Raw genomic sequence first — 23,391 nt, 5'->3', positions numbered from 1 at the left:
AAATTAACACTCTATCTTCCACTAAGAAAAATAATGGGAATACAAAAATAATCTCACCAAACACCGGTGGCTAAACTCTCTCTTGGTTTTTTTTTTACCTCAAGAAGATTTTCTCTCTCACACAAGTGAGGTTTTCTTATCTCTCAAAACTCTCTATGTTTTGGTTTTCTGAAGGATGATTTAAACTGAAGGAAGGCAGCTGCTTTTATAGCCAACGTTCCTGACAAATTGGTGGCCTTGCATGCGAGATGTTGTAAAATAACTGGGATATGTGGGAATATTGAGCTGCACGTAAGTAGATGAGACACAGTATTTAACGAGGTTCGGCTATGCCTACGTCCCCGGAGAGCAGCAGTAGTAACTTTTTCACTATGTAAAATAATAGGGCTACAACTTTAGTGTTTACAATAAGTATGGCTCACTCAATTTTCTCTCTTGGAGAATTTCTCTCTTGCTCTCTTTCCTCTCAACTCACTCACCCTCTTTCTTCCTTTTCTTCCTTTCTTTCTTTCCTCACTCATTCTTCTCTTCATTTTGGTGTATCTTACAAGTGAATGAGCAAGCCTATTTATAGGCAAAGTAAAAGGCTTCTAATGGAGACATAATGATTTCTCCCCAACATTATAATTTCATCTTTTGACTAATCATCCCACTTCTAACACCATCATTTCTTCTTTTGACTGCCATACTCAACACCATCATTTTTCTTCCATCATTTCTCTTTATGTGGGCATCACCAATATTATTTACAACACGAGAGAGTTTTTCTCATTTTCTCTTCTGTTCGTTTTCTTCACATTTTCCCGTCCTTTCTTTTATTTTATTTTAATATTTATTTTCCTTCTTTTTCTCTCCTCCACTAATGAGGGAAACCCATCAATCTCCCCCTCCCGATTTAGGTGGAGGGCTCCAGCAGCCCAGCTGCTATTCTGCAAAATTCGTACTTGTCCTTAGGTAAGGACTTGGTCATCATATCTGAACTATTGTCATCAGTATGGATTTTCTCAAGCTGTAATTGCTTTGACTCCAACACATCACGTATCCAGTGATATCGCACATCAATGTGCTTCGACCTCGAGTGAAAACTCGGATTCTGGCTCAAGTGGATCGCACTCTGACTATCGCAATGCAAAATGTATTTGTGCTGCTCTTGCCCTAATTCTTAAAGGAATCGCTTCATCCAGAGCATTTCTTTGCATGCTTCAGTAGCTGCAATAAACTCTGCCTCTGTAGTTGATAGAGCAACACATTTCTGTAACTTTGATTGCCACGAAACTGCTCCCCCTGAAAATGTAATTAGGTATCCTGAAGTAGATTTTCTGGAATCAAGATCTCCTGCCATGTCTGCATCTGTGTAGCCAATCAATTCAGGTTTTCCACCTCCAAAGCACAAACTCATTTTGGAAGTACCCCTGAGATATCTGAGAATCCACTTCACAGCATTCCAATGCTCTCTGCCTGGTTTAGACAGGAATCTGCTTACAACGCCAACTGCGTGCGTTATGTCTGGCCTTGTGCAAATCATTGCATACATCAGACTACCAACAACTGAGGAATATGGCACCATAGCCATGTTTTCTTTTTCTTTCTCACATGTGGGACTCTGCTTTGAATTAAGCTTGAAGTGACTAGGAAATGGAGTAGAAACTGGTTTTGCTTTATCCATGTTAAACTGCTTTAGTACCTTCTCGATATAACTTTCTTGTGATAACCTCAACTTCCGATTTTTTCTATCACGGGATATACTCATACCGAGGATTCGTTTTGCGGGTCCTAAGTCTTTCATAGCAAAAGACTTGCTCAACTCTTTCTTCAGCTTGCTAATCTTGTCACTGTTTTGTCCTACGATCAACATGTCATCGACATAGAGAAGAAGTATGATGAATTCACCATCATCAAATCTTTTCACAAATACACAATGGTCTGAAGTAGTCCTTCGATATCTATGTTCAATCATGAAGGAATCAAACTTCTTGTACCATTGTCGAGGCGCCTGCTTGAGTCCATATAAGCTCTTCTTCAGCCGACATACCAAATCTTCTTTTCCTTTGACTTTGAATCCTTCTGGCTGCTCCATGTATATTTCTTCTTCAAGATCTCCGTGAAGAAAAGCTGTCTTCACATCTAGTTGTTCGATCTCAAGATTCAGGCTTGCAGCCAAACCGAGTACAACCCGTATGGATGACATCTTCACTACGGGTGAGAAAATCTCTTCAAAGTCAATTCCTTTCTTCTGACTGAAACCTTTCACAACTAGCCTTGCCTTAAACCTGGGTTTAGAGTTGTTTTCTTCCGTCTTCAGTCGATACACCCATTTGTTCTTGAGTGCTCTTCTACCTTTTGGTAAGTTCACTAGATCATATGTGTGGTTCTCATGCAGAGATTGCATTTCTTCATGCATGGCTTTCAACCACTCATCTTGTTGATCATGAGTCAATGCTTCTTTATAGCATTCTGGTTCTCCCCCGTCTGTTAGGAGAACGTAATCATCTGGAGAGTACCTACTCGGAGGTCTCCGTACCCTGGTCGATCTTCTTGGTTGGAATTCGGCCTCTGGCTCTTCATCGGCTTGTGCTTCTAGCTCTTCATCCGCTGCATCATCTATTATACCATCAGTTGTATGACCATCACTCATGTCACCATCAACTGGTTCATTTATAATAGGATCACTAGCTAGATCATCAGTATCATTGGATTCATCTCGCTCGTCATTGTGCTCCAATGGGGAAGGAACTGGATCTAAGTTAGTTGGATATTCTCTAGGATTATTAGGTTTATCACCTCTTCGAATGTCTTCAATGTTCTGATCTTCAAAAAAGACAACATCTCTACTTCTAATAATCTTTCTAGCTACAGGATCCCGTAACCTGTAACCGAATTCTTCATTCCCATATCCCACGAAGATACATTCTTTCGACTTTGCGTCGAGCTTGGATCTCTCGTTTTTAGGAATATGAACAAAAGCTCTACAACCAAAAACTTTCAGATGATTGTAGGAAACGTCTTTTTTCGACCAGAACTTGTTCGGGACATCACCATTCAAAGGTGCTGAAGGAGAAAGGTTGATTAGATCAACCGCAGTCATCAGGGCTTCACCCCAAAAACTTTTGGGCAGCTTGGCATGAGATAACATTGTTCTTATTTTTTCAACAATTGTTCTGTTCATTCTCTCAGCTATGCCATTATGCTGAGGAGTCTTCGGAACAGATCTTTCATGCCTGATTCCATTACTTCTACAGTAGTTTCTAAATGCCCCCATATATTCTCCTCCGTTATCGGTGCGAATACATTTGAAGCTTCTACCAGTCTCTCGTTCAACGCTAGCATGAAACTGCTTGAAAACTTCATGTACTTGATCTTTTGTTCTAAGTGCGTAAGCCCATACCTTCCTGGAATGATCGTCAATGAAGGTAACAAAGTATCTTGCACCACCAAGAGTACTAGTGGTCATAGGACCACAAACATCAGAGTACACAACATCCAATACATTGGGTTTTCTTTGTGCATGACCATGTTGGAACGAAGCTCTATGCTGCTTTCCAGCCAAGCAATGCGTGCATGATTTTAGAGGCATGCCTTTCTTTATCCCAATCAGTGCCTCTCTTTTGGCTAGAATTTGCAGCCCTTTCTCGCTCATGTGACCGAGCCGTTTATGCCATAGCTTGATTGAGTCTTCTGCGAGAGCATTTACGTACCCATTACTAACTTTTGCATGTGTCATGCATAGGGTGTTCTCCTTCTTCCCTCGTGCTAGGACAAGAGAGTTCTTGCTGAGTTTCCATTTCCCTTCAGCAAAGACATTGGTGTATCCTTCATCGTCAAGTAATCCAGTGGAGATTAGATTGAGACGCATGTCTGGAACATGTCTCACATCCTTGAGAACCAAGTGACAACTTGTGTTGGTTTCAAGGGAAATATCTCCTCTTCCCACGATCTTGGACAATTTGTCATTTCCCATTCTCACATTACCAAAATCTCCATTGGTGTAAGATGTAAAGAAGTCTCTCCGTGAGGTGACATGAAATGATGTACCAGAGTCCACTATCCAACATGTATCTTGAGAGGACAAAATAACGAAGCCATCACCACATAGAATAATTACCTCATTTCCACCAGAGGTAGTTGCGGTCGTGTGCCTGGCATCACTCTTTTCGTTACCTCTATCTTGCTCTCGTTTAAACAACCTGCACTCTCTCCTCATGTGGCCTATCCCGCCATAATGGTAACATTCTAGGTCCTTTCTTGTCTTGGACCTTCCTCTCGAGCCATCTCTTGACCTGCCCTTTGACTTGTCTCGTCTGTGGAATTTTCTATTGTTAGTTCTTCCACGATACTCTGAGACGAGGGCTTCTGACTCGGCTACTACACCTTGTTCTTTCCTCCTTGCTTCTTCATTGAACATGCTATCTTTAACTATGTCCAATGTAAGAACGCCTTGAGGAGCTAAATTGCTTAAGGATACTACTAGTGTATCCCAGCTATCAGGCAAAGAGCTGAGTAACATTAATGCTTGTAACTCATCATCAATCACCATCTTCATATTCGTCAACAGGTTGATCAAACCTTGGAAGTCACTGAGATGCTCGGTAACACTTCGACCATCTCTGTACTTAAGGTTTACCAACCGTCGGATAACCGATGCTTTATTTTGAGCGGTCTTCCGCTCGTACATGGACGACAATTTTGTCCATAATTTGTATGCATCCGTCTCTTGTGCCACATGGTGGAACACACTTTGATCCACCCATTGTCGGATTTGTCCGACAACTTTTCTATTCAGAATGATCCATGCATCATTTGACTTCTCTGCTGGTTTTTGTCCCAGCAATTGAAGGGGCTCATACAAATCCTTGCAGTAAAGGATGTCCTCCATTCTTGGATTCCAAATGGAGTAATTGGATGCAGTCAATTTTAACATTGTTGCTGATGATGATGACGATGACTCCTCCATCTTAAATTACACAAGAATATAATTTTTGAGCCAAAGCTCTGATACCACTTGTTGGGAAAGATTGCAAAAAATCAAAGGCTCTCCCAGGATCTGACTTCTCCCAGCCTTGTGTAAATAAAATGGACAAAATTAACACTCTATCTTCCACTAAGAAAAATAATGGGAATACAAAAATAATCTCACCAAACACCGGTGGCTAAACTCTCTCTTGGTTTTTTTTTTTTACCTCAAGAGGATTTTCTCTCTCACACAAGTGAGGTTTTCTTATCTCTCAAAACTCTCTATGTTTTGGTTTTCTGAAGGATGATTTAAACTGAAGGAAGGCAACTGCTTTTATAGCCAACGTTCCTGACAAATTGGTGGCCTTGCATGCGAGAGAGTTTTTCTCATTTTCTCTTCCATTCGTTTTCTTCACATTTTCCCGTCCTTTTCTTCTTTTTTTCTCCTCCACTAATGAGGGAAACCCATCATATATTGCAGGCGAAAGCTATGCCGGCACAATTGGGTACTATATATTGATGAAGAATGATGAGTTAATGATGCCTGATCATGATCATGATCAGTCGCAGATTTTAATTAATTTAGGTGGTGTTGCTATTGGAAATGGGTTAATAGACCCAGTGACTCAAGTGGCCACTCATGCTGACAATGCTTACTTCTCAGGCTTGATCAATGAGAGGCAGAGGATTGAGTTGGAGTGGCATCAGCAGGAGGCAATCAGGCTGGCCAAAATGAGGCATTAGAGAGAGGCAACAAATGCAAGACATCATGTGGTGGATATGTTGCATTACATGACAGGGCTGCCCACTCTGTACGACTATTCAAAGAAAGCTCCTTATCACAAAACCCAATGGGTTACTGACTATTTGCACAATCAAAGGGTCAAGAAAGTTTTTGGGGTGAAGGAATCAGCTGTGTTTAGAAACTGTAGCCATGTGGTGAAGGTTGCATTGTATGAAGACAACATGAAGAGTGTGAAATACATGGTGGACTTGTTGGTGAAGAGGAGCAAGGTTTTGTTGTACCGGGGCAGTTTGACTTGTGGGATGGTGTATATTCGACTGAGGCTTGGGTGAAGACCTTGCAATGGGAGGAGGTTGGAAATTTTCTATCGGCGGATCGAAAGGTTTGGAAAGTAAATGGGGATGAGCTTTCTGGGTATGTGCAGAAATGGGGGAGTTTGAGCCATGTTGTGGTTTCAAGGGCAGGACATCTTGTGCCTGCTGATCAGCCATTGAATTCTCAGGCAATGATAGAAGGCTGGATTTTGGAAATAGGGTTGTTTAGTAATGTGCAATCTTGGTTTCCCTGATGGATGATATATTATTGTAAAAATTCAGTGGTTATTATAGTACGCTTGCTCAAATATTTCTGACCAAATGTATATGAGAAGTTGAGGAATTTTTAGTAAATAATCACCTCAGTTTTATTTATGGATCTTCATTAATCAATTAAATTAAAATCCCCGCTAATAACCACAACAAATGGATGGAGCCCAAAAATTCTATGTTAATTTGTATTTTGTACAGTTGTACGGTACAACTTGTAACCAAACAATGCTTACCTTGTTGAGGAGGATGAGAAGCCAAAGCAACGTTAACTTAGCAGCTACTAAAGAACAACATACGAAACCACCAAGAGTGTTTCGGTGGTTTGTCCATCATTTGGATAAGGTTTTGGGGTTCGGTTGGGTTTGCTCTCGAGTTTAACTCCTAGCAGTTGCAATACCTGATGGCCAGCGACAACCTCAGTTCTGCGAGTGGAGATTAGTCGGGCACAATTACCAAAAAAATAAAAAAAAAGAAGAAAAAGAACATATGATATATATAATATATTTATTTGGCATCTTGTATTTTGAAGATACCGCATTACAAAAACCACAATATTCTTTTTACTGTTCTCACCAGTCGCCACGTGTGATGTAGCTTCCTTCACCTTACTCATCTATATGATTATTCCGACGGTGTGTCTCAACACTCCAAGTCTTCAATCATCAATGGAGTCAACAAAGCTCCTCTTCTTCTTCTGCTTCCTCCACCTCATCACAGCTTCATCATCATCACAACCTCTGTTCCCCAAACAAGCTCATCCCACCAAATCAGGCTACCTCCCAGTCAAACCCACCACAGGCTCTGCAATTTTCTACACTTTCTATGAAGCTCAGAACCTCACAATCTCACCCGATCTCTCTCAAACCCCACTGCTCATTTGGCTCCAAGGCGGCCCTGGTTGCTCCTCCATGATCGGCAACTTCTTCGAGCTTGGCCCATGGCGTGTAAATTTTAACAAACACCCTTCTGAGCCCCTTGCTCTGGAACCCAATTCTGGTTCCTGGAACCGAATCTTTGGCCTGGTGTTTCTTGACAATCCAATTGGAACTGGATTCAGTATAGCTGCGAAGCCAGAAGAGATCCCAAGAGACCAGCTTTCAGTTGCCAGAGACCTCTTTGTTGCAATTACCAAGTTTATTGAGCTTGACCCTGTGTTTAAGTCACGGCCTCTTTACATAACTGGTGAGAGCTATGCAGGCAAGTATGTTCCGGCTATTGGATACTACATTTTGAAGAGGAATGCTGAGTTGGCAGCTGGGTCACAAGGTGTGAATTTACGTGGGGTTGCTATTGGGGATGGGCTCACAGACCCAGAGATTCAGGTGGCTACCCATGCTGTGAATGCTTACTTCTCTGGTTTGATCAATGAGAGGCAGAGCAGTGAGTTGGCGAAGCTTCAGGTGGAAGCAGTTGGGTTCACTAAAGCAGGCAATTGGAGTGAGGCCACAGATGCAAGAAACAGAGTCTTGAATTTGTTGCAAAACATGACTGGGTCGGCGACTTTGTATGATTACACAAAGAACGTTCCTTACAAAACCAGTTTGGTTGAGGATTTTTTGAGGCATGAGGAGGTGAAGAGGGCTTTGGGGGTTAATGGGTCGTTGGTTTTTGAGGAATGCAGTGTTTTGGTGGGGGATATTTTGAATGAAGATGTGATGAAGAGTGTGAAATACATGGTGGAATATTTGTTGAAGAAGAGCAAGGTCTTGTTGTACCAAGGGCAGTTTGATTTGAGAGACGGTGTGGTTTCCACTGAGGCTTGGGTCAAGACCATAAAATGGAAGGGGATTGACAAGTTTCTGTCAGCGGACCGGAAAGTTTGGAAGTTGGGTAGCGAGGTTGCTGGGTATGTTCAGAAATGGGGGAGCTTGAGCCATGTGTTGGTTTCAGGGGCTGGTCATCTTTTGCCTGCTGACCAGCCATTGAGAGCTCAAGCAATGATAGAAGATTGGGTTTTGGACAAAGGGTTGTTTGGCAATACGAGTGAAAATTTGTCATCAAATTTCGTTATCTAAAGTCGCTCCTTTTATCGTTTTACTGTTGTACTACTGTCGCAACTTTTATCGTTTTACTGTTGTATTACTTCTCTCGATGAAGATGATCCGATCCTTTCAGGGGAAGTGTTCAGGTTTAAGCTATGATGAATAAATTCCTAAACCATACTTGGGATTAGTTCTGCAACACGTGATTTATTGGAATATGAAAGTCTCCAGCAGCCAAAATTATTAGGCAGTCAGGCCAAAATGTGTTTAATTTGCTCTCCATTTCTCACTCTACATTTCATGATTATGATTATGAAAACACAAAACAATTATCGGGCAACAATTCGACTAACATAGTATACTTGTTATATAATAAAGAAAAAAAAGAGAGAGAGACCTGTGAAATGGTTGGGGAAAATGTAATGGCTATTGGAGGCGGGTTTGTGAGGAGAAAATGGGAGGGTGAAAGGAACCTTGGGGCTCATTTGGGTCAAGAGACCCTCATAAGTAACCAAAGTTCCAAACTTCACAACAACCCATCAAGCACATAACCCGTACTATGATGCCATTGTCTCCCACAGTATAATAATCTGTGCAAGACTTGATGTACAGGGCTTCAATGGCAGGGGAACCTGTAGAAAACCTACAAGTAAATCAGAGCCACTGATTCATATGCTTGAAAACAAGCATATTGCTGCTCTGCCCTTTGCCTCAGCCCTTGCTATATTGAAATTGTTCCGATCTGGAAACTGGGGAAAGTGAGAAAATTGAGAAGGAAGATATGAACTAAACCTAAATGTTGCCAACGCGCTGCGACCTCTCTGTCGAAACCCTAATTCAGCAATTGAGGCATATCAGTGTTTTTATAATCACCCAAAAGGGCCAAAGATTATGACTGACGAAGTTGGATTGGGCCCAACCCAAAAACCTAGGCTTGATCGGGCCAGATTACTGTCTCTCAAACTGAGCCCAATAAAAGCCAATTGGACCTGTTCGCGAACCATACTGAAAATAGTGATTATTTTTTTTGGTAAATGAAAATAGTTTCCTTCAAATAATATTCTTGAAAATAATTAGTAGATTTGTTTAGAAAATAATTTTTTCACTTCAAAAAAGAAAAAGAAAAGAGTTTTATGTTTTTTAATTTTAGAAACAAGCGTATGTTTTTATTTTGATTGAAAATAGTAAAAGAAATTAAATATTTGGATATGATATTGGTTTATTGGTGGATATTGAGGAAAGAAATTTTAAAAGAAAAAGAATATCCCGGACATAGGAACGAGGGATATTTAGACGACAAAGAACGAAAAAGAAAAAAGAAAAAGGAACAGACTTTGTCACTGAAGCTCTTCGAACGATTCTGGGTTATTGATTTTCAGGGCTCTGTTTGAAGCATTGGTCAATAGGTACGTTGCCAACTTCCCTTTCTGTATCGTATAAAATAGACGCTACGATTTCTCCATTTCATGCGCTTACTACCAATTCCAAGATATATTCTGAATGTATTTTTTAAAAATATTAAGAAACAGGTGGTGGTTCAAATGAAGTAGATTAATGGCTAGATTTGCTTTTCGCTACTGCTTGTTAAGAGTTCGGTTTCTTTGAATTAACCTTTGGGCTCTCCTGTAGCATTCTTATTGATATTCGCCATTTCATTGCTCTGAGTAGCCGGTGCATTAATTTTTAGAAAGTCTGACACTTTGTAATCTTTTGTTGTATATGTTTTCTCAACCTTGTGCAGGTTTGATGTTTTTCTCTGTTTAGGCATGTCCAGTTCATGCAGTAAGTTTGTTGCACATGGCAGTGGCAGTTTCAGTTGTGCAATCGGTACGTACTTAACTTCCTCTTCTTCTTTTTTCTCACATCTTTGATTATCGGCCGAACCAGCCTTAAGTTTATGCTAACTTTCAATTTAAAAGGGGTAACATGTGTTATAGTCACTTACACCAATGGACAGCCCACCTTTCATTATTGAGTTGTTTTGGACTTTCTCAGATGTTTAATAAGATATGCGATTTAAATTTTTAAATTTAATTTTGATGGTTAATGTTTTTGAAGTTTCCCATACAATATATATACACTAAACACCAACTTTAAGTTCGGAACTTCCAATAGATTTTTTCTCTATTGTGCCGTGTCAGAGTTGAGAATCCACATAAAACTTCTGATAAGTTCCTGGACTTATTATTAGGAAAAGAAAATAACTACAATATACTACTTTTTAATATAAAACATCATAAAATTTTCAGCAGTACCCGAGATTTAAGAGAGAGTTGCAGAGTACCAATGCATAAAGTCGGAAAAATGGCTAAGACAAACAAAATGCCTGCAGTTTTGGGCTTAAAAAATGGGATAATATGGTAGTGTCTATGTGCAATGAGATGGAGTTTGAGTAGGAAAAGAGAGTGTGAGCATATGTGGGTTGAGAGTGATTGGAAATTGGAAACTAATATTGTATTAAAACTATTTAAAACCATCGGGGTATAGTCTACTTTTTTTATATGATGATCTCCAAAGAGAGTTCTCTTTATAATATAGATATGTATGATGTACTGTTTAATCCTTACATATGAGCTTAGTAATACACCAACAATGAAGTTTCCATCTCAGTGTTTCAGTGGGAATGGATTGAGAAGTGCAATAGCTTTTGAAGCAGAGAAGGGATATCGGAATGCTTTGGGTAGAAAAATGAGGTCTGTAGATTATTTGCAATTTGATTTGATCTGAAAGTATGAGAATTAATAATGTGGGCATGGCTATTTCAAATTGCAGGTTCAGTAATTTTGTCTTTTCCAAAATATCAAAATTATGTTTTCGATCAAAGCATACTTTTGTTAAAGATGCTTTGAAGGAAGTAGATAGTTATGGCATAGCAAGCATCTCTGATCGGTCAAAGTTGCTCAATAAGGTAGATTTGTTTATATACAAGTTTGATATTGGTTAATTCAGCAAAAAAAAAGAATTATCAGTGGTATTGTTTGTTGTTTGATTGCTGCAACTTTATCTAATGTGCATGTACTCTGACAAATGGAATGTATTGTTGCCTTTCTAAAATCTAGTCTTCATATTTTGCTGTGTCATTTTCTTTTAGGTTTCTGTTTTGATGGGGTACGATAGTCTTCATAATTTGATTGAGAATGAAAGAGCTGAAAAGCAGTCTGGTATGTATGTTAAAGATGCAGTGGATGAGTTTGATGTTTCCTTGGCATGTAGAAGATTTCCGTCAATCATTTTGAGCAGTTCCCCTCGGGTAGAGTTGTATGATGGAACCACAAGTTTCACTGAAAGGATGCTTTTAGAAACTCAAAGTTGTGAAGGATTTCTGTCTGATACTATGGGTGAAATGCAGGTGTGTGATTATCTCTATGAAATATGGAATTCTCTGTATCCTGCTTGTACTAGTGTCAAAATTCCTTATTAAAAGAAGATTCTTAAACGTTGTCCTTATCTCTGCAGTCCACGACTTTGGTTCCTGTTAAAAATTCATATCAACCAGTTCCTACGGAGGAATCTTCTAAGAAAGTTTCACTTGAATCGCAAAAGGATGCTGTGTCAGTTCAGTTGTCCCTGGACAGTTCTATCAGTTGCATACATGGAATAAGTAAAAAGCGTTGTCATCAGCTAGAAAACTGTGGCTTTCATACGGTGGGTTTCTGAAATTATGTTAAAGGAAACATTTCCCTTATTATCGGGAATTTGAAAGAAGCCATGGGTTTACATTCTTCTTCTGTTTCCATACAGTTGCGGAAATTGCTTCACCACTTTCCTCGGACATATGCTGATTTACAGAATGCTCAGATTAAAATTGATGACGGGCAATACTTGATTTTCATTGGGAAGGTATTAAATTCGAGGTATTAAAATTTTCCCAAATTTCTAGTAAATTATTATTTACCAATAAAAATAAATCCTAATTAGTTTTCTTGCTAAGATTTATAAGTGGTCAGAGACTCAGAATTTTCTTGCTTGGTCTTTGAAAGAATTTGTTTAGTGATTTAAGTGTCGTAATAGGCACTCTGGGTGCTCACCTTAGCAATTGGATGAAGTTAGGCTAATCTGACAAATTCCAATTCAGCTGACTTGTTAAGGTGCTTACTTTGGTTCCTAGTGATATTATGAGAAATTAAGATGTTTCGAAAAACAATGAAAGCCTAACTAGCTGATAGAAACCGTGATGTTCTGACACATGAAATGATGTTAAATGTGAATCTGTGTCTATATTACATAAATGGATATCTAGTTTCATTGACATAGTGAATAACTTCTTCTTCTTTTTTCTGTGAACATTTCTTGGCATACTTGTGTTGAAATTAGATAAATGGATATCTAATTTCATGGCATACTATTTGCTAGTGCTGTGCCTTTGTAACTCACTTGTGATAATGCATCTGCAGGGATGTTACATACATGTATATGTATTTGTATTCACTTATTCATTCACTTTAAGCTGCTAATCTGCTGCTGTTCAAATGCTTGGGTATTAAGAATCTGTTTTGATATCTATATGTTACCTCTTTTCTTACAGGGGAATCAAAGCTAGTAGTACTTTCTCAATTTTTGAGGTGGTTGTGGGTTGTGAAATTACTGACAATGAATCAACTGAGCATATGAATGATTTTGGTGACAGTAGAAGAAAGAAGACAATTTATTTGCATCTGAAGAAATTTTTCCGTGGTACTCGTTTTACTTCTGTACCTTTTCTTAGAATTGTTGAGGACAAGCATAAAGAGGGGGACTTTGTATGCGTCAGTGGCAAGGTAAGTTTTACCTTGGTTTTCTGTCTTGTTTAATTATGTGCTTGCGCTTCAATGTGTTTTTATTTGTATCGTGTTCGGTATTCTTGTGTTAGTATTATGGATTGATACCTGGTACTCGAAAATATAGTCAATTACAGGAAGAATATAGTTCAGAGAGTAATATTTCTTTTTCTGTCTCACACCTATAAGGCTGTAGCCTACTACTTTGAGCCGGTTCTTACTGGATGGAAGTAGACCGAATCTAAGTGCAACTCTCCTGTTGATGCTGTTCCTTGTTATTTATAATATACAGGAAAAGTTAAAAGGAGGTATCAGCCAGCACATTGCTCCATTTGTTGATTGCTTTTTGGATTTTTGTAATGCTATCAGAAATTAGGTAGTACTGCTCGTGCATGTTAACTACCTTTAAGACCTTTTGACTAGTTAATGGTCACTCGTTGGTTAGTGCCCTAGGCAGCACTTTTAGTTACAATGGATGTGCCGTTGCATAAATTGGCTCACCTTTTCATGTACTGAAAACTATTAAGGACTAAAGCAGTAGTGGTGTAGGATATGGGTGAATTGAGAATTTAGGTAGTTTAGCGGAAGCGAAACAATTGAAAAACAGAAAATAGAACGAGCAAGGATGGGTCTGGAATCACTCCAGGGGTTTTGACTTCACACCAAGGAGTCTCCAATCTCTGGAAAATAAACTTTACTCAATATCTCAAATCTCAACTCCCGTAATGAATTACATAGCAGGTGTATTTATAATAATCTAACCCTAGAGTGAAAAGGAAAATTAAACTTATTCTAGGAAAGAAATACTAATCCAAATAAAATAAGAAACTTGGAAATCTGTAAAAACTAGAAATCCTAATGAAATCTGGAAAACTTAGAGAACCTAGAAAACTAACAAATAAATTAGGAAACTAATTAATAATTTCCTCTTCCATCTCTTTTGTTTGCAAGCCCTAATGGGTTTGACAAAGATGTCCTGATCAAGTAGGACTTTCTTTTCATGAAATGTAGTACAATTGTGTTAAAGATATTATTTCTTCATTTTTTTGATCTTAACTTGGAGACTTGTAATAATGTTGCCTTTTTAAATAGGTGAGGACAATGCCTTCTAAAGATCACTATGAAATGAGAGAATATAACATTGATGTGCTTAAAGATGAAAATGAAGCGTCTTTTCACGCAAAAGGAAGGCCATATCCTATATACCCTTCAAAAGGAGGCTTAAATCCAAATTTTTTGAGAGACATCATTGAAAGGTTTGTGCCTCCAACCTATTAGGTACCTTGAACTGTAACATCATAACACAACCAGTTTCCTTAGCAGCTACATTTGCGAATAGTGATTTATATTCTTTTTACTCTAAGATCTTTTTGTGGTGCTAAATTTCTCTTACTCCGTCCTGATAAGCTTATACAATTTGCATTAATTTATGGAGAGTAGCTGGTTTTCTCAATATTAGATATCTAATTGTGTTTTTATTCTTTCTGCAATAACATTCCTTTGTTTATCCTATGGAAGTTGCTTCTCTTAGTTCTTTGCAGTTGTTTTAAATTATTCAAATATTGGATTGATTGGGTAGTTTCTTTGAAGTTTTCTCCGATTCCAATAAATTAAATCTTTACCATTTTACTTGTTCCAGAGTTGTACAGGTTTTGCCTGTCAATGTTGATCCTATTCCTAAAAATATCATTCTGGACTTTAGGCTGTTAAGCCTTCAAGACGTAAGAACCTTCACTTTTGTCCTTATTATCAAGCATATATGTAATTCCTACCTTTAATTATTGTCATTTATTACACTCGATTTCATGCAATAAAAAGAATAGTATTTGTTTATGAATATTTCAAGCATTTATTTTTCGAACATTGTACCATACATACATACATAAATACATGAATACATTAAGCATGCGGGAATTAAAAAGCAGGCTGATGCGGCCATAACGCTTGCATTGTCTTGATATTAGCCCGTGCAACCATGTTAACCCACCATTGTTGGTCTCGAGACAACACATACTTGTACATTCTTTATACCCCAGTGAGCATAGGAGCATCTCCATTGAGACCACTTCGTCTCAGTGTCTATATATTTATTAGAGAGCTATATGAGCCCCTTGCTGTTATTTAAATAACATTTTTTGGTATATTAAGAAAAAAACTTGAGCTATATGTTTTTTTTAATAATATAGGCATATACTGGGATTCACCAACCGAAGAGCATAAACGAAGCTGATTTGGCTCGGAAAAGACTAATATTTGATGAATTCTTTTACCTACAGGTGATGTTGATTCAAATTTCTTCATTAGTTGTCCTATTTCCATTCCTTGTTATATTAAGGTTATAATCTTATGTTTATAGGTCATTCTTCTTGCCATCAAACTTAAATGAAACCCTATTCCATTCTCGGAGTTTTAAAAGGAAAAAAAAAAAGATGTACCTGCATATGCTTTTAGATCTGAGTCTCTTAGGTTAATGCTCTTCTCTCTATTGCTTACCGAATACATGTGCATCTTCTTTAAACTGTAATACTTTTTTTTTTTTTTGCTAAAAAAAGATTCTAAAGGCTCATTTGGTCATTTACTACATTGCAGAATTTTTTACGTTTTAATGATCAACTATACTCAGAATGCCCTTTGAAATTTTTTTTCTTTCTCTTGTTGCAATTTTGAAATTAGCGGGTGGTTTGCTTTGTGCATGAAAAATACCATTTGATATCTGAGAAGTGTATCTTTGCTAACTTCTTTTTTATTTCTTCAAGTAATTAAATGTCCAACAGTGTAATAGTGAAGAGTGCTGTTTCTGGTTTTGTATCTAAATTCTCCAATTATCACTGTTGATAAATTGTGCTTTCTTACTATGCAATTATCAAATAGAGTAAGGATTCACACTGACCTAATTGTCAGTGCCTGTCAGTTAGGGCGCTTATACCAAATGCTTGAAGGTCTTGGTACACAAATAGAGAAAGATGGATTGCTGGATAAGTACAGGAAGCCCGAATCAAGTGCTGCTTATATGGAGGAATGGTCCAGTCTTACCAAGAAGTTTTCAAAAACTCTTCCTTATACCCTTACTCCTAGTCAACTCACTGCTGTTTCAGAAATTATCTGGGATCTTAGGCAACCAGTTCCTATGAATCGGCTTTTGCAGGTTTTAATCCTTGCGTACAGGATGTATCAATTGTTTTAAAATTTATTACAACTTTTAATCATATATTAATCGTAATTTTGAAGTGGTAATTCTACATCTTGATCTGAATTGACTTGACCTTCATATCATGTAACTGAAGCACCTACAATATATACAATTTCCGGTTACAAAGTGATGACACAATAAGATCATTTGTGGTTGGCTTCTGGTTGAAAACAGTTTTAAGCCTAGGCTTTTGCCCTAGTTCTTTTCCTATCCCTTTTCTAATTGGCTCATTGTTCTCTCTCTATATTTCCTTGGCATGCACAATAGGTATACTTGAAAACTGAAAAAGATTCTTGATTGATACTGTGTTGTTACACTTGTTTCAGGGTGATGTTGGTTGTGGGAAAACTGTGGTAGCTTTTTTGGCATGCATGGAGGTTATTGGCTCTGGATATCAGGTTTGTCATTAAAAGGTTTTCATTATCTATTCAGGTCTGTGTAACATTTTTTATACAATATTTTAAAATATGACTCTACAATAGTTGGGACTCCGTTTGTTTTATAGTTGTTTTACAGCTAAAATTTTGTTTCTTTGATTAAGTTTAGACCTTCGTCCATTTGTATTTTAGTTATGATCTTTGTTCCTAACAGAAAATCATTATGATCGTTTTTCTTTGTTTCATTTAAAGGCAGCTTTCATGGTTCCAACTGAGTTGCTTGCAGTCCAGCATTACGAGCACTTAAATAATTTGCTTGAAAATATAGAGGATTTTGAGTGCAAACCTTCTATTGCTTTACTCACAGGCTCAACCCCATCAAAACAATCGCGGATAATTCATAAGGCATGGATTAATGTCCGGTTCTTTTGTTTTGTTAATGTTTCAGGGATGCTAGTTAATGGTAGTGAAAGTGATACTAATCATTAATATTATGCAATTCAGGGTCTCCAAACTGGAGACATATCAATGGTCATTGGAACCACTAGTTTAATAGCTGATAAAGTAGAGTTCTCTGCCTTACGCATTGCAGTGGTGGATGAACAACAACGTTTTGGTGTGATCCAGAGAGGCCGGTTTAACAGCAAGGTAGTTTGCTTTTAATTGAACTAAATATTTAGTCATGTTCTCTGGTCACATAGTACTCCATTAATATTCTGTCCAAACTGTGATACAATTTGACTCTTTTATACCTTATGGAATGTGGATGATTTTGTTCCCGGAATTCATTTTGTCTTACTTTTAATATCTTTGGGGTGCTGTTTGAATAGCTCTTGATGTTTCTGTGAGTTAATTCATATCGTTAATTGATATTAAGTTGAGGAGGAAATTTGAAACTTTATAGGGGTTAGATAGGGTATCAATAATTTGGTATTAATAATCCAGTCCTTGAAAGTTGAAATGGTCTGCAATTTATTTTATAAGATGATCTAACTGATGCACTAATCCCTGCAGCTATATTGTACCTCCATAAGTTCTAGAATGCTAGCCACCAATTCAGATGTGACCTCCAAGAATGACAAGCATATGGCTCCTCATATTCTTGCCATGTCAGCTACTCCCATCCCAAGGACACTTGCTCTCGCTTTATATGGGGATATGTCATTAACACAAGTATGAATTTTTGTTCTTGTTCCTTCATGCTTTGTTGCAATCTTTCTTTTCTCATTTGAATTTTAGATTTTTAAAAAATATAAAAATTATAATTAGATGCTAATCTTAAATGCTTGTTTGCAGTGAAATATTTGAACTTTCTTAAGAAATAAAGCAACCATCAGGTTATCTCTTATTGGAATCAAATTGTTCATATCTTAGTTTGCCACATTTTAAAAGATTATTAGGTCCAGTCATCCAAGAAAAAGAAAATATTCAAAAGAGAAAAAGTAACTTAAAAGTGATCTACTCTGAGTTTAAAAGCTAATTCTATGGTATTCCATTATTTAATAGGTGCTACATTTGGATAAGTTGATTTCCTGTATTTGTATTGATTATTTGTTGATTCTTTTGTTTCTACTTTCTTTAAATAACAGATAACCGACTTACCTCCAGGAAGAACACCAGTTGAGACCTTCATCATTGAAGGAAATGACAATGGGTTTGAGGATGTTTATGAGGTCATTGTCCTTGTTTTAACTTTGTTACAGCACTCTGTTCTACATTTCTTCTTTTCCTTAGAAACAAAAAGGTGTTCCAGTTTAAGTTTATTATTCGATACTTGAAACATAATATAGCCATTGATGCGAAAAAGGGTTCATTGACGGAGTTCATGTTCGAAACATAAAGAAAGAAAGCCTCATAACCAAACTCATCATTCTGCAAAGGGATCACTGTGTTCTTTTCAAGATGATCCTTGATGGATTTTTTATTTGCTTGTAGATTAGAATAGCAAGATTTTTCTAATTCCACCCTTTTGCTTTTATCAGTATCTGATACAAATAATATAGCATGTAACAGATGATGCTGGATGAGTTAAAAGTAGGAGGGAAAGTGTATCTTGTGTATCCAGTCATTGAACAATCCGAACAGCTGCCACAACTTCGTGCAGCTTCCGCAGATTTTGAATTTATATCTAATAGGTTCCAGGGCTACACATGTGGATTGTTGCATGGAAGAATGAAGAGTGATGAGAAAGACGAAGCATTGAGAAAGTTCAGATTGGGAGAAACAGATATACTACTTTCCACACAAGTAATTGAGATTGGTGTTGATGTTCCAGATGCATCTATGATGGTTGTTATGAATGCTGATAGATTTGGGATAGCTCAGTTACACCAACTTAGAGGACGAGTCGGACGAGGAGTGAGAAAATCTAAATGTATACTGTTAGCATCTTCCGTCAGTAGTCTAACTCGTCTGAAGGTTCTGGGGAAATCATCAGATGGGTTTTACTTGGCAAATATGGACCTTCTATTACGCGGACCTGGTAACTTGCTTGGTAAGAAACAGTCAGGACATCTCCCAGAGTTTCCTATTGCAAGATTGGAAGTAGATGGCAACATCTTACAAGAAGCACATCTTGCTGCTCTGGTAAATAGTATTCCTGTATGCGCCCTTTTAAATATGTAATTCTTGATAAGTTTGGTAATCATCATTTTACATCATTTCTATTTTTTGATGAGATATTAGCACATAGAACATTAATCCATATGCAAGTATATCTTCTTGTTTAATTTTCTATGCTACAAATGCTCAGTACCTAAACTGTAGCAAGCTCTTTTTCCTTAAGTTAGTTTAGCTTAATCTGCCATTTAATGCATTGCCCGTGTTATTTTTAGAACATAAACATACGACGTTCGTTACCATCATTTTATTGGGCATTGGTTAGGGTGTATAAGATTCGAAAAAGTTGTGGAGAACTCAAAAAGATTAATTCTGGCAATGCATAGTTAGTGGTAGAATTTCATTTCTGCAATCAGCCAAAAAGAAAATAATTGCTGCATTTGTTTCACTCTGCAATTCCTGATTGGCTGATGCTCTGGTTCATGTAGTGTACTTAGTTTAACACAAGCAGTGGTTCTTTTTCGCAGAAAGTTTTAGGTGTTTCACATGATTTGGAGCAATTCCCGCTGCTGAAGACAGAGCTTAGCATGAGACAGCCGCTTTCTATACTTGGTGACTGAGTGTGGTCATGGTAAAATCTGAAAGCTTACAATTCTATACAAAATAGTGTTGCTTGTATTGATGGACCTCTGGACCCTTTTTAAACCCCTTCTGTAGTAGTATAATTGTTTCCAGTAACCATGTCTTTTGATGCTAATAGGTGGCAAAAGCTTGATGCTTCTGTAGGCCTTTCTCTGAGGTACCCCCTTATATGTAGTTGGCTGGCTTGATTTTATAGGGTTGGCTACTTGGAACCAAGAAAAGTTGGTAATGGTTGAGTTAGGGGAGTAACTGGATATGCAGCCACCACCAGCAAATGCAAGGAAGGAATGTCGTATCCAAATTGGGTGTGGCCTCCAAATATGAAGGAATGTCGTATCCAAATTGTTTGCCATTGAAGTTACTGGTTGGTTGTTAATTGACTGTTGATTTGGCATTTACATAATTTGATATGTCAGCATCCTAATTTGTCCCTTTGCTCGCATACAAGAATACTCAAACATGTATTTATCTTTTGGGCTTTCACTTTTGTTTATCTGTTAAACGACACCCAAAAAAGTGTTTTTTAATTAAATAATAATAACCTGAACATAATAGTAATAATTCACATGTTTAATTTTGATTCGTTTCCTAAATCAACTAGCAAACGACTATTTGTCTTCTTTAAGATGTTCCGTTCCAAAAGGCAAAGGTTTTTCGACAAAGTTCAATTTGTTTCAAGGAAAGGCCGACTTCTTCTCGCGCACTTTGCTGTAAAGCTTTCTTCCTCTTTTAAACATCCTGTCCTCGACAGAAAATGACTTGGGAATATTTTATAAAAAAATTTAGAGGAAAGTCCATAATGAAATAATGAGATACCTTAACTTCAGCTGAAGAAAAATAATTCAGGATTTCGGAAAATCTTTTTGTCCATCTGAACAAGGTCGTGCTTTCACATGTTATGTAGAATCATGGTCCATGTCAATTTCTTTTACTAATAACATTTTTTTGTTTTAATACAAGACACACTACCAAGGTGTCATAGGGGGTTAGAATCCGCAAGTTAAGGTTATTTTCCAATTTGATAGACCTCGTTGGCTCACTAATAACATTATTTACGAGGAAAAAGATAGGAGAGAAACAAATTGGCAATTTTTTGCTCAAATCCTTTGAATATGATATTTGATATAAGAACCTTCAACATTCCCCCAACAAAGTATTTCAAATTTCTTATTGTTACCAAATCAATGTCATCAAAATTTGGAATCTTACTGATTTGAATTTTGCAATTGTCAAGGGGAATATACGTCCGAATCAATGTCATCAAAATTTTGAAAATGAAAGGGGAAGCAATAATCACTCAAAGGAGATTTGACTGGATTTCCACATTAATAAATGTCTAATAAATCACATTCCGAATGATAAAAATCTTTATGATAAAGATCATCATGTCATCGATTAATTTTGATCCTAGTGGAGGAGGAGGAGGAGGAGCAGGAGCAGCAGCACAGCAGCACGTGTGTGTGAGTGAGTGTTCTAAAGTGCAAACCACCGTAAGGGTGATGGGGCCCACCTGTAATCCACTGTGATTACAGGACATCGGTAGATGTCTGATAGAATGTCCAATCAGCAATTCACGAGAGGAGACAAGCAGACAAGTGGGTCCCGTACGGTTCCCTACCAATCATTCAAATGGTGAGGGTCCACAGCCACCATGTTGCATGACTTGTCTTCTATGTATGTAATGATGATCAAAGTAGACCCCACGTTCCCACGCCTTTTGCCGTATATACAGAATACATACCATACCATAATAATTTTTCTCTTTTCTCTTTTCTCTTTTCTCTTTAGAAATACTAGTTTCTTCTCAAAAAAATGGGGAGTTGGAGAATTTGTGTTGTCAATGAGCGCGTGGGAAGAAAGAAAGATCGTATTGTGTGTGTGGATAAATGAGTGCAAATGACCAAACAAAGCTGACCAAAAACCACCTCATCGACTCGACGGCCTTGTCACGCCACAAGGCCCATGACTTTACTCGATGCAAAATTGCCTAAAATACTAACGTGCCAATATATTCACGCATCTAGATATCAAACTCATCACGAATATAAAGACGTTATTTATCGATTAAGCGGAGACAAATTTGACTAGATTAAAACGTAGTTGGTAAGTAGGAATAATGAGGTTTAGATGAATTACACAACATGATAATTAGGCCGACAAGTGGTTGGTTTGGTGCATAACAAGAAAAACAGAAAATGGGTTCCCTTTATAATTCTTCACTTTTTGAGGATATTATTTTCTGGGCCATTGTTGGTTTATTGATTGATATTCATGGTCAAAACTCATTTCAGCTTTACCACTAATTGCTCCTTAATAATTAGGAGCCTTATTTTAATTAACAAGTTAATTAAATTGAATCGAATACATTAGAGGTCATTCGTGTTCTTGGAAAAACAAGAACATGTTCCCAATTCCAATTCCAAGCCATGGAATACGAACACTGACGTAATGTAAATTGGTAATTTCAATTTATAATAAAGAGGTTTGAAATTAATGAGACAGAGAGAGAGAGAGAGAGCAGAAAGTGATTCAAAGTCATTGGTGCAATTAATAAGAGAGGTTCGCACAAAATTAGCATGCTCTTCCCTTCATAAATGACTCTGCTCCAAAATTCATACCCTCTGGAGAATTATGTCATTTTCATTTTGTACCCGCAAGCATTCAATTCAACTTCTCATTATCCAAACACTACGTAACACTTTGGCATTTATAATTCTATACCCACCACCAATTTGAAGAATCATAAATGTTATAACTCTTTTTTGATTGGTCCATCTCTATTAAAAAATAAAATAAAAAATAGTTCGAATTAAATAAATATTTGAAATACTCATTAAATAAATCAATATTAAATGATAGAAAGTCCTTATAGGAAGTCACTATGAGTCATTTCTCTCTCCTCTCAGATTTAGGAGCTCTTAGAGGACTCCATATTTTAGGAGGTGGATAGGAAGCGTGGTTGAAGTTGCATTTTTACGATTCTTACCTAAAATTTATCTAAAGAGGTGATTTAGAGAGCCCATTGTAAATGCTCTTAGACATAAACTATATATATATGTAATTAAAAAAATTAAAAATTAAAAACATTCTTTCCAATGTGCCCCACCCCATTGCTTTCCCATACCATCCTTTTTCTCTGCATCAGTGATCAAACTCTCAATGGTCTTGATTCAATCTATTATGATGATTGATGAAAGTTCATAAATAAAAGGCACAAAAATGCAAAATACTCTTATGGGTCGGTCCATTAAATAAGTTATCATTTTCCCTTTTGAAGAAGGTAGGAGAGAGAAAGGAAGGGGGGGAGCATTGAAAATGTTGTATGTATGTGTGTGTGTGTGTGTGTGTGTGTGTGTGTGTGTATAGGTGTAGGAGTAGCAGGCAGCGGGAGAGAAGAAGGCTCAAGGCCCAAGCTCATGCTTCCCAATCATTTCATCAGCTGACCTTTCAACCGACAACCACACTCACGACTCAGACACCCTGCTTTCCTTCCTTTTATAATCGCTTAAACAAGAAAACTTGCCGGTTATTCTCCTACACTGGTTTTTTTTTCTTCCTTCAGTTTGACACGTGTCTTACATCGGAACGGTCAGACCCTTTGA

The 23,391-nt window shown here is 37.5% G+C and overlaps 2 protein-coding genes and 1 pseudogene across 3 annotated transcripts; all 3 read left to right on the top strand.

Moving 5' to 3' along the window:
* Window positions 5,389–6,380, top strand: LOC18788613 (annotated as a pseudogene).
* Window positions 6,635–8,463, top strand: LOC18793392 (serine carboxypeptidase-like 50). Its single transcript, XM_007222037.2, has one exon. The coding sequence runs from the start codon at window positions 6,900–6,902 to the stop codon at window positions 8,295–8,297; it is 1,398 nt and encodes a 465-aa protein (XP_007222099.2). The 5' UTR covers window positions 6,635–6,899; the 3' UTR covers window positions 8,298–8,463.
* LOC18790329 (ATP-dependent DNA helicase homolog RECG, chloroplastic) lies at window positions 9,469–20,347 on the top strand. 2 transcript variants are annotated; one of them, XM_020554165.1, is made up of 20 exons: window positions 9,469–9,670; window positions 10,006–10,091; window positions 10,875–10,957; window positions 11,037–11,172; window positions 11,356–11,613; window positions 11,721–11,909; window positions 12,006–12,118; window positions 12,790–13,021; window positions 14,114–14,277; window positions 14,661–14,742; window positions 15,208–15,297; window positions 15,933–16,166; window positions 16,538–16,609; window positions 16,841–16,993; window positions 17,093–17,236; window positions 17,603–17,761; window positions 18,178–18,261; window positions 18,602–19,174; window positions 19,675–19,778; window positions 19,908–20,347. In XM_020554165.1, the coding sequence occupies exons 2-19, from the start codon at window positions 10,062–10,064 to the stop codon at window positions 19,765–19,767; spliced, it is 2,889 nt and encodes a 962-aa protein (XP_020409754.1). In that variant the 5' UTR covers window positions 9,469–9,670; window positions 10,006–10,061; the 3' UTR covers window positions 19,768–19,778; window positions 19,908–20,347. The 2 variants fall into 2 exon arrangements, with proteins under 2 accessions (XP_020409754.1, XP_020409755.1); XM_020554166.1 differs by having other exon boundaries at window positions 9,532–9,670; window positions 19,986–20,347.

This window comes from Prunus persica, chromosome G1 (genome assembly GCF_000346465.2).
Source record: "Prunus persica cultivar Lovell chromosome G1, Prunus_persica_NCBIv2, whole genome shotgun sequence".
Taxonomy (NCBI): Eukaryota; Viridiplantae; Streptophyta; class Magnoliopsida; order Rosales; family Rosaceae; genus Prunus; species Prunus persica.
This window is presented reverse-complemented; position numbering and strand designations above follow the sequence as displayed.

What these genes read in the sequence shown, in the direction of transcription:
- LOC18790329 (XM_020554165.1), top strand. Translation starts at nt 10,062, where the DNA reads ATGGCAGTGGCAGTTTCAGTTGTGCAATCG. An exon ending in TTGAGAGACATCATTGAAAG is followed by an intron (nt 14,278 to 14,660) that starts GTTTGTGCCTCC and finishes TACTTGTTCCAG; the next exon opens with AGTTGTACAGGTTTTGCCTG. An exon ending in GGCTGTTAAGCCTTCAAGAC is followed by an intron (nt 14,743 to 15,207) that starts GTAAGAACCTTC and finishes TTAATAATATAG; the next exon opens with GCATATACTGGGATTCACCA.
- LOC18793392 (XM_007222037.2), top strand. Translation starts at nt 6,900, where the DNA reads ATGATTATTCCGACGGTGTGTCTCAACACTCCAAGTCTTCAATCATCA.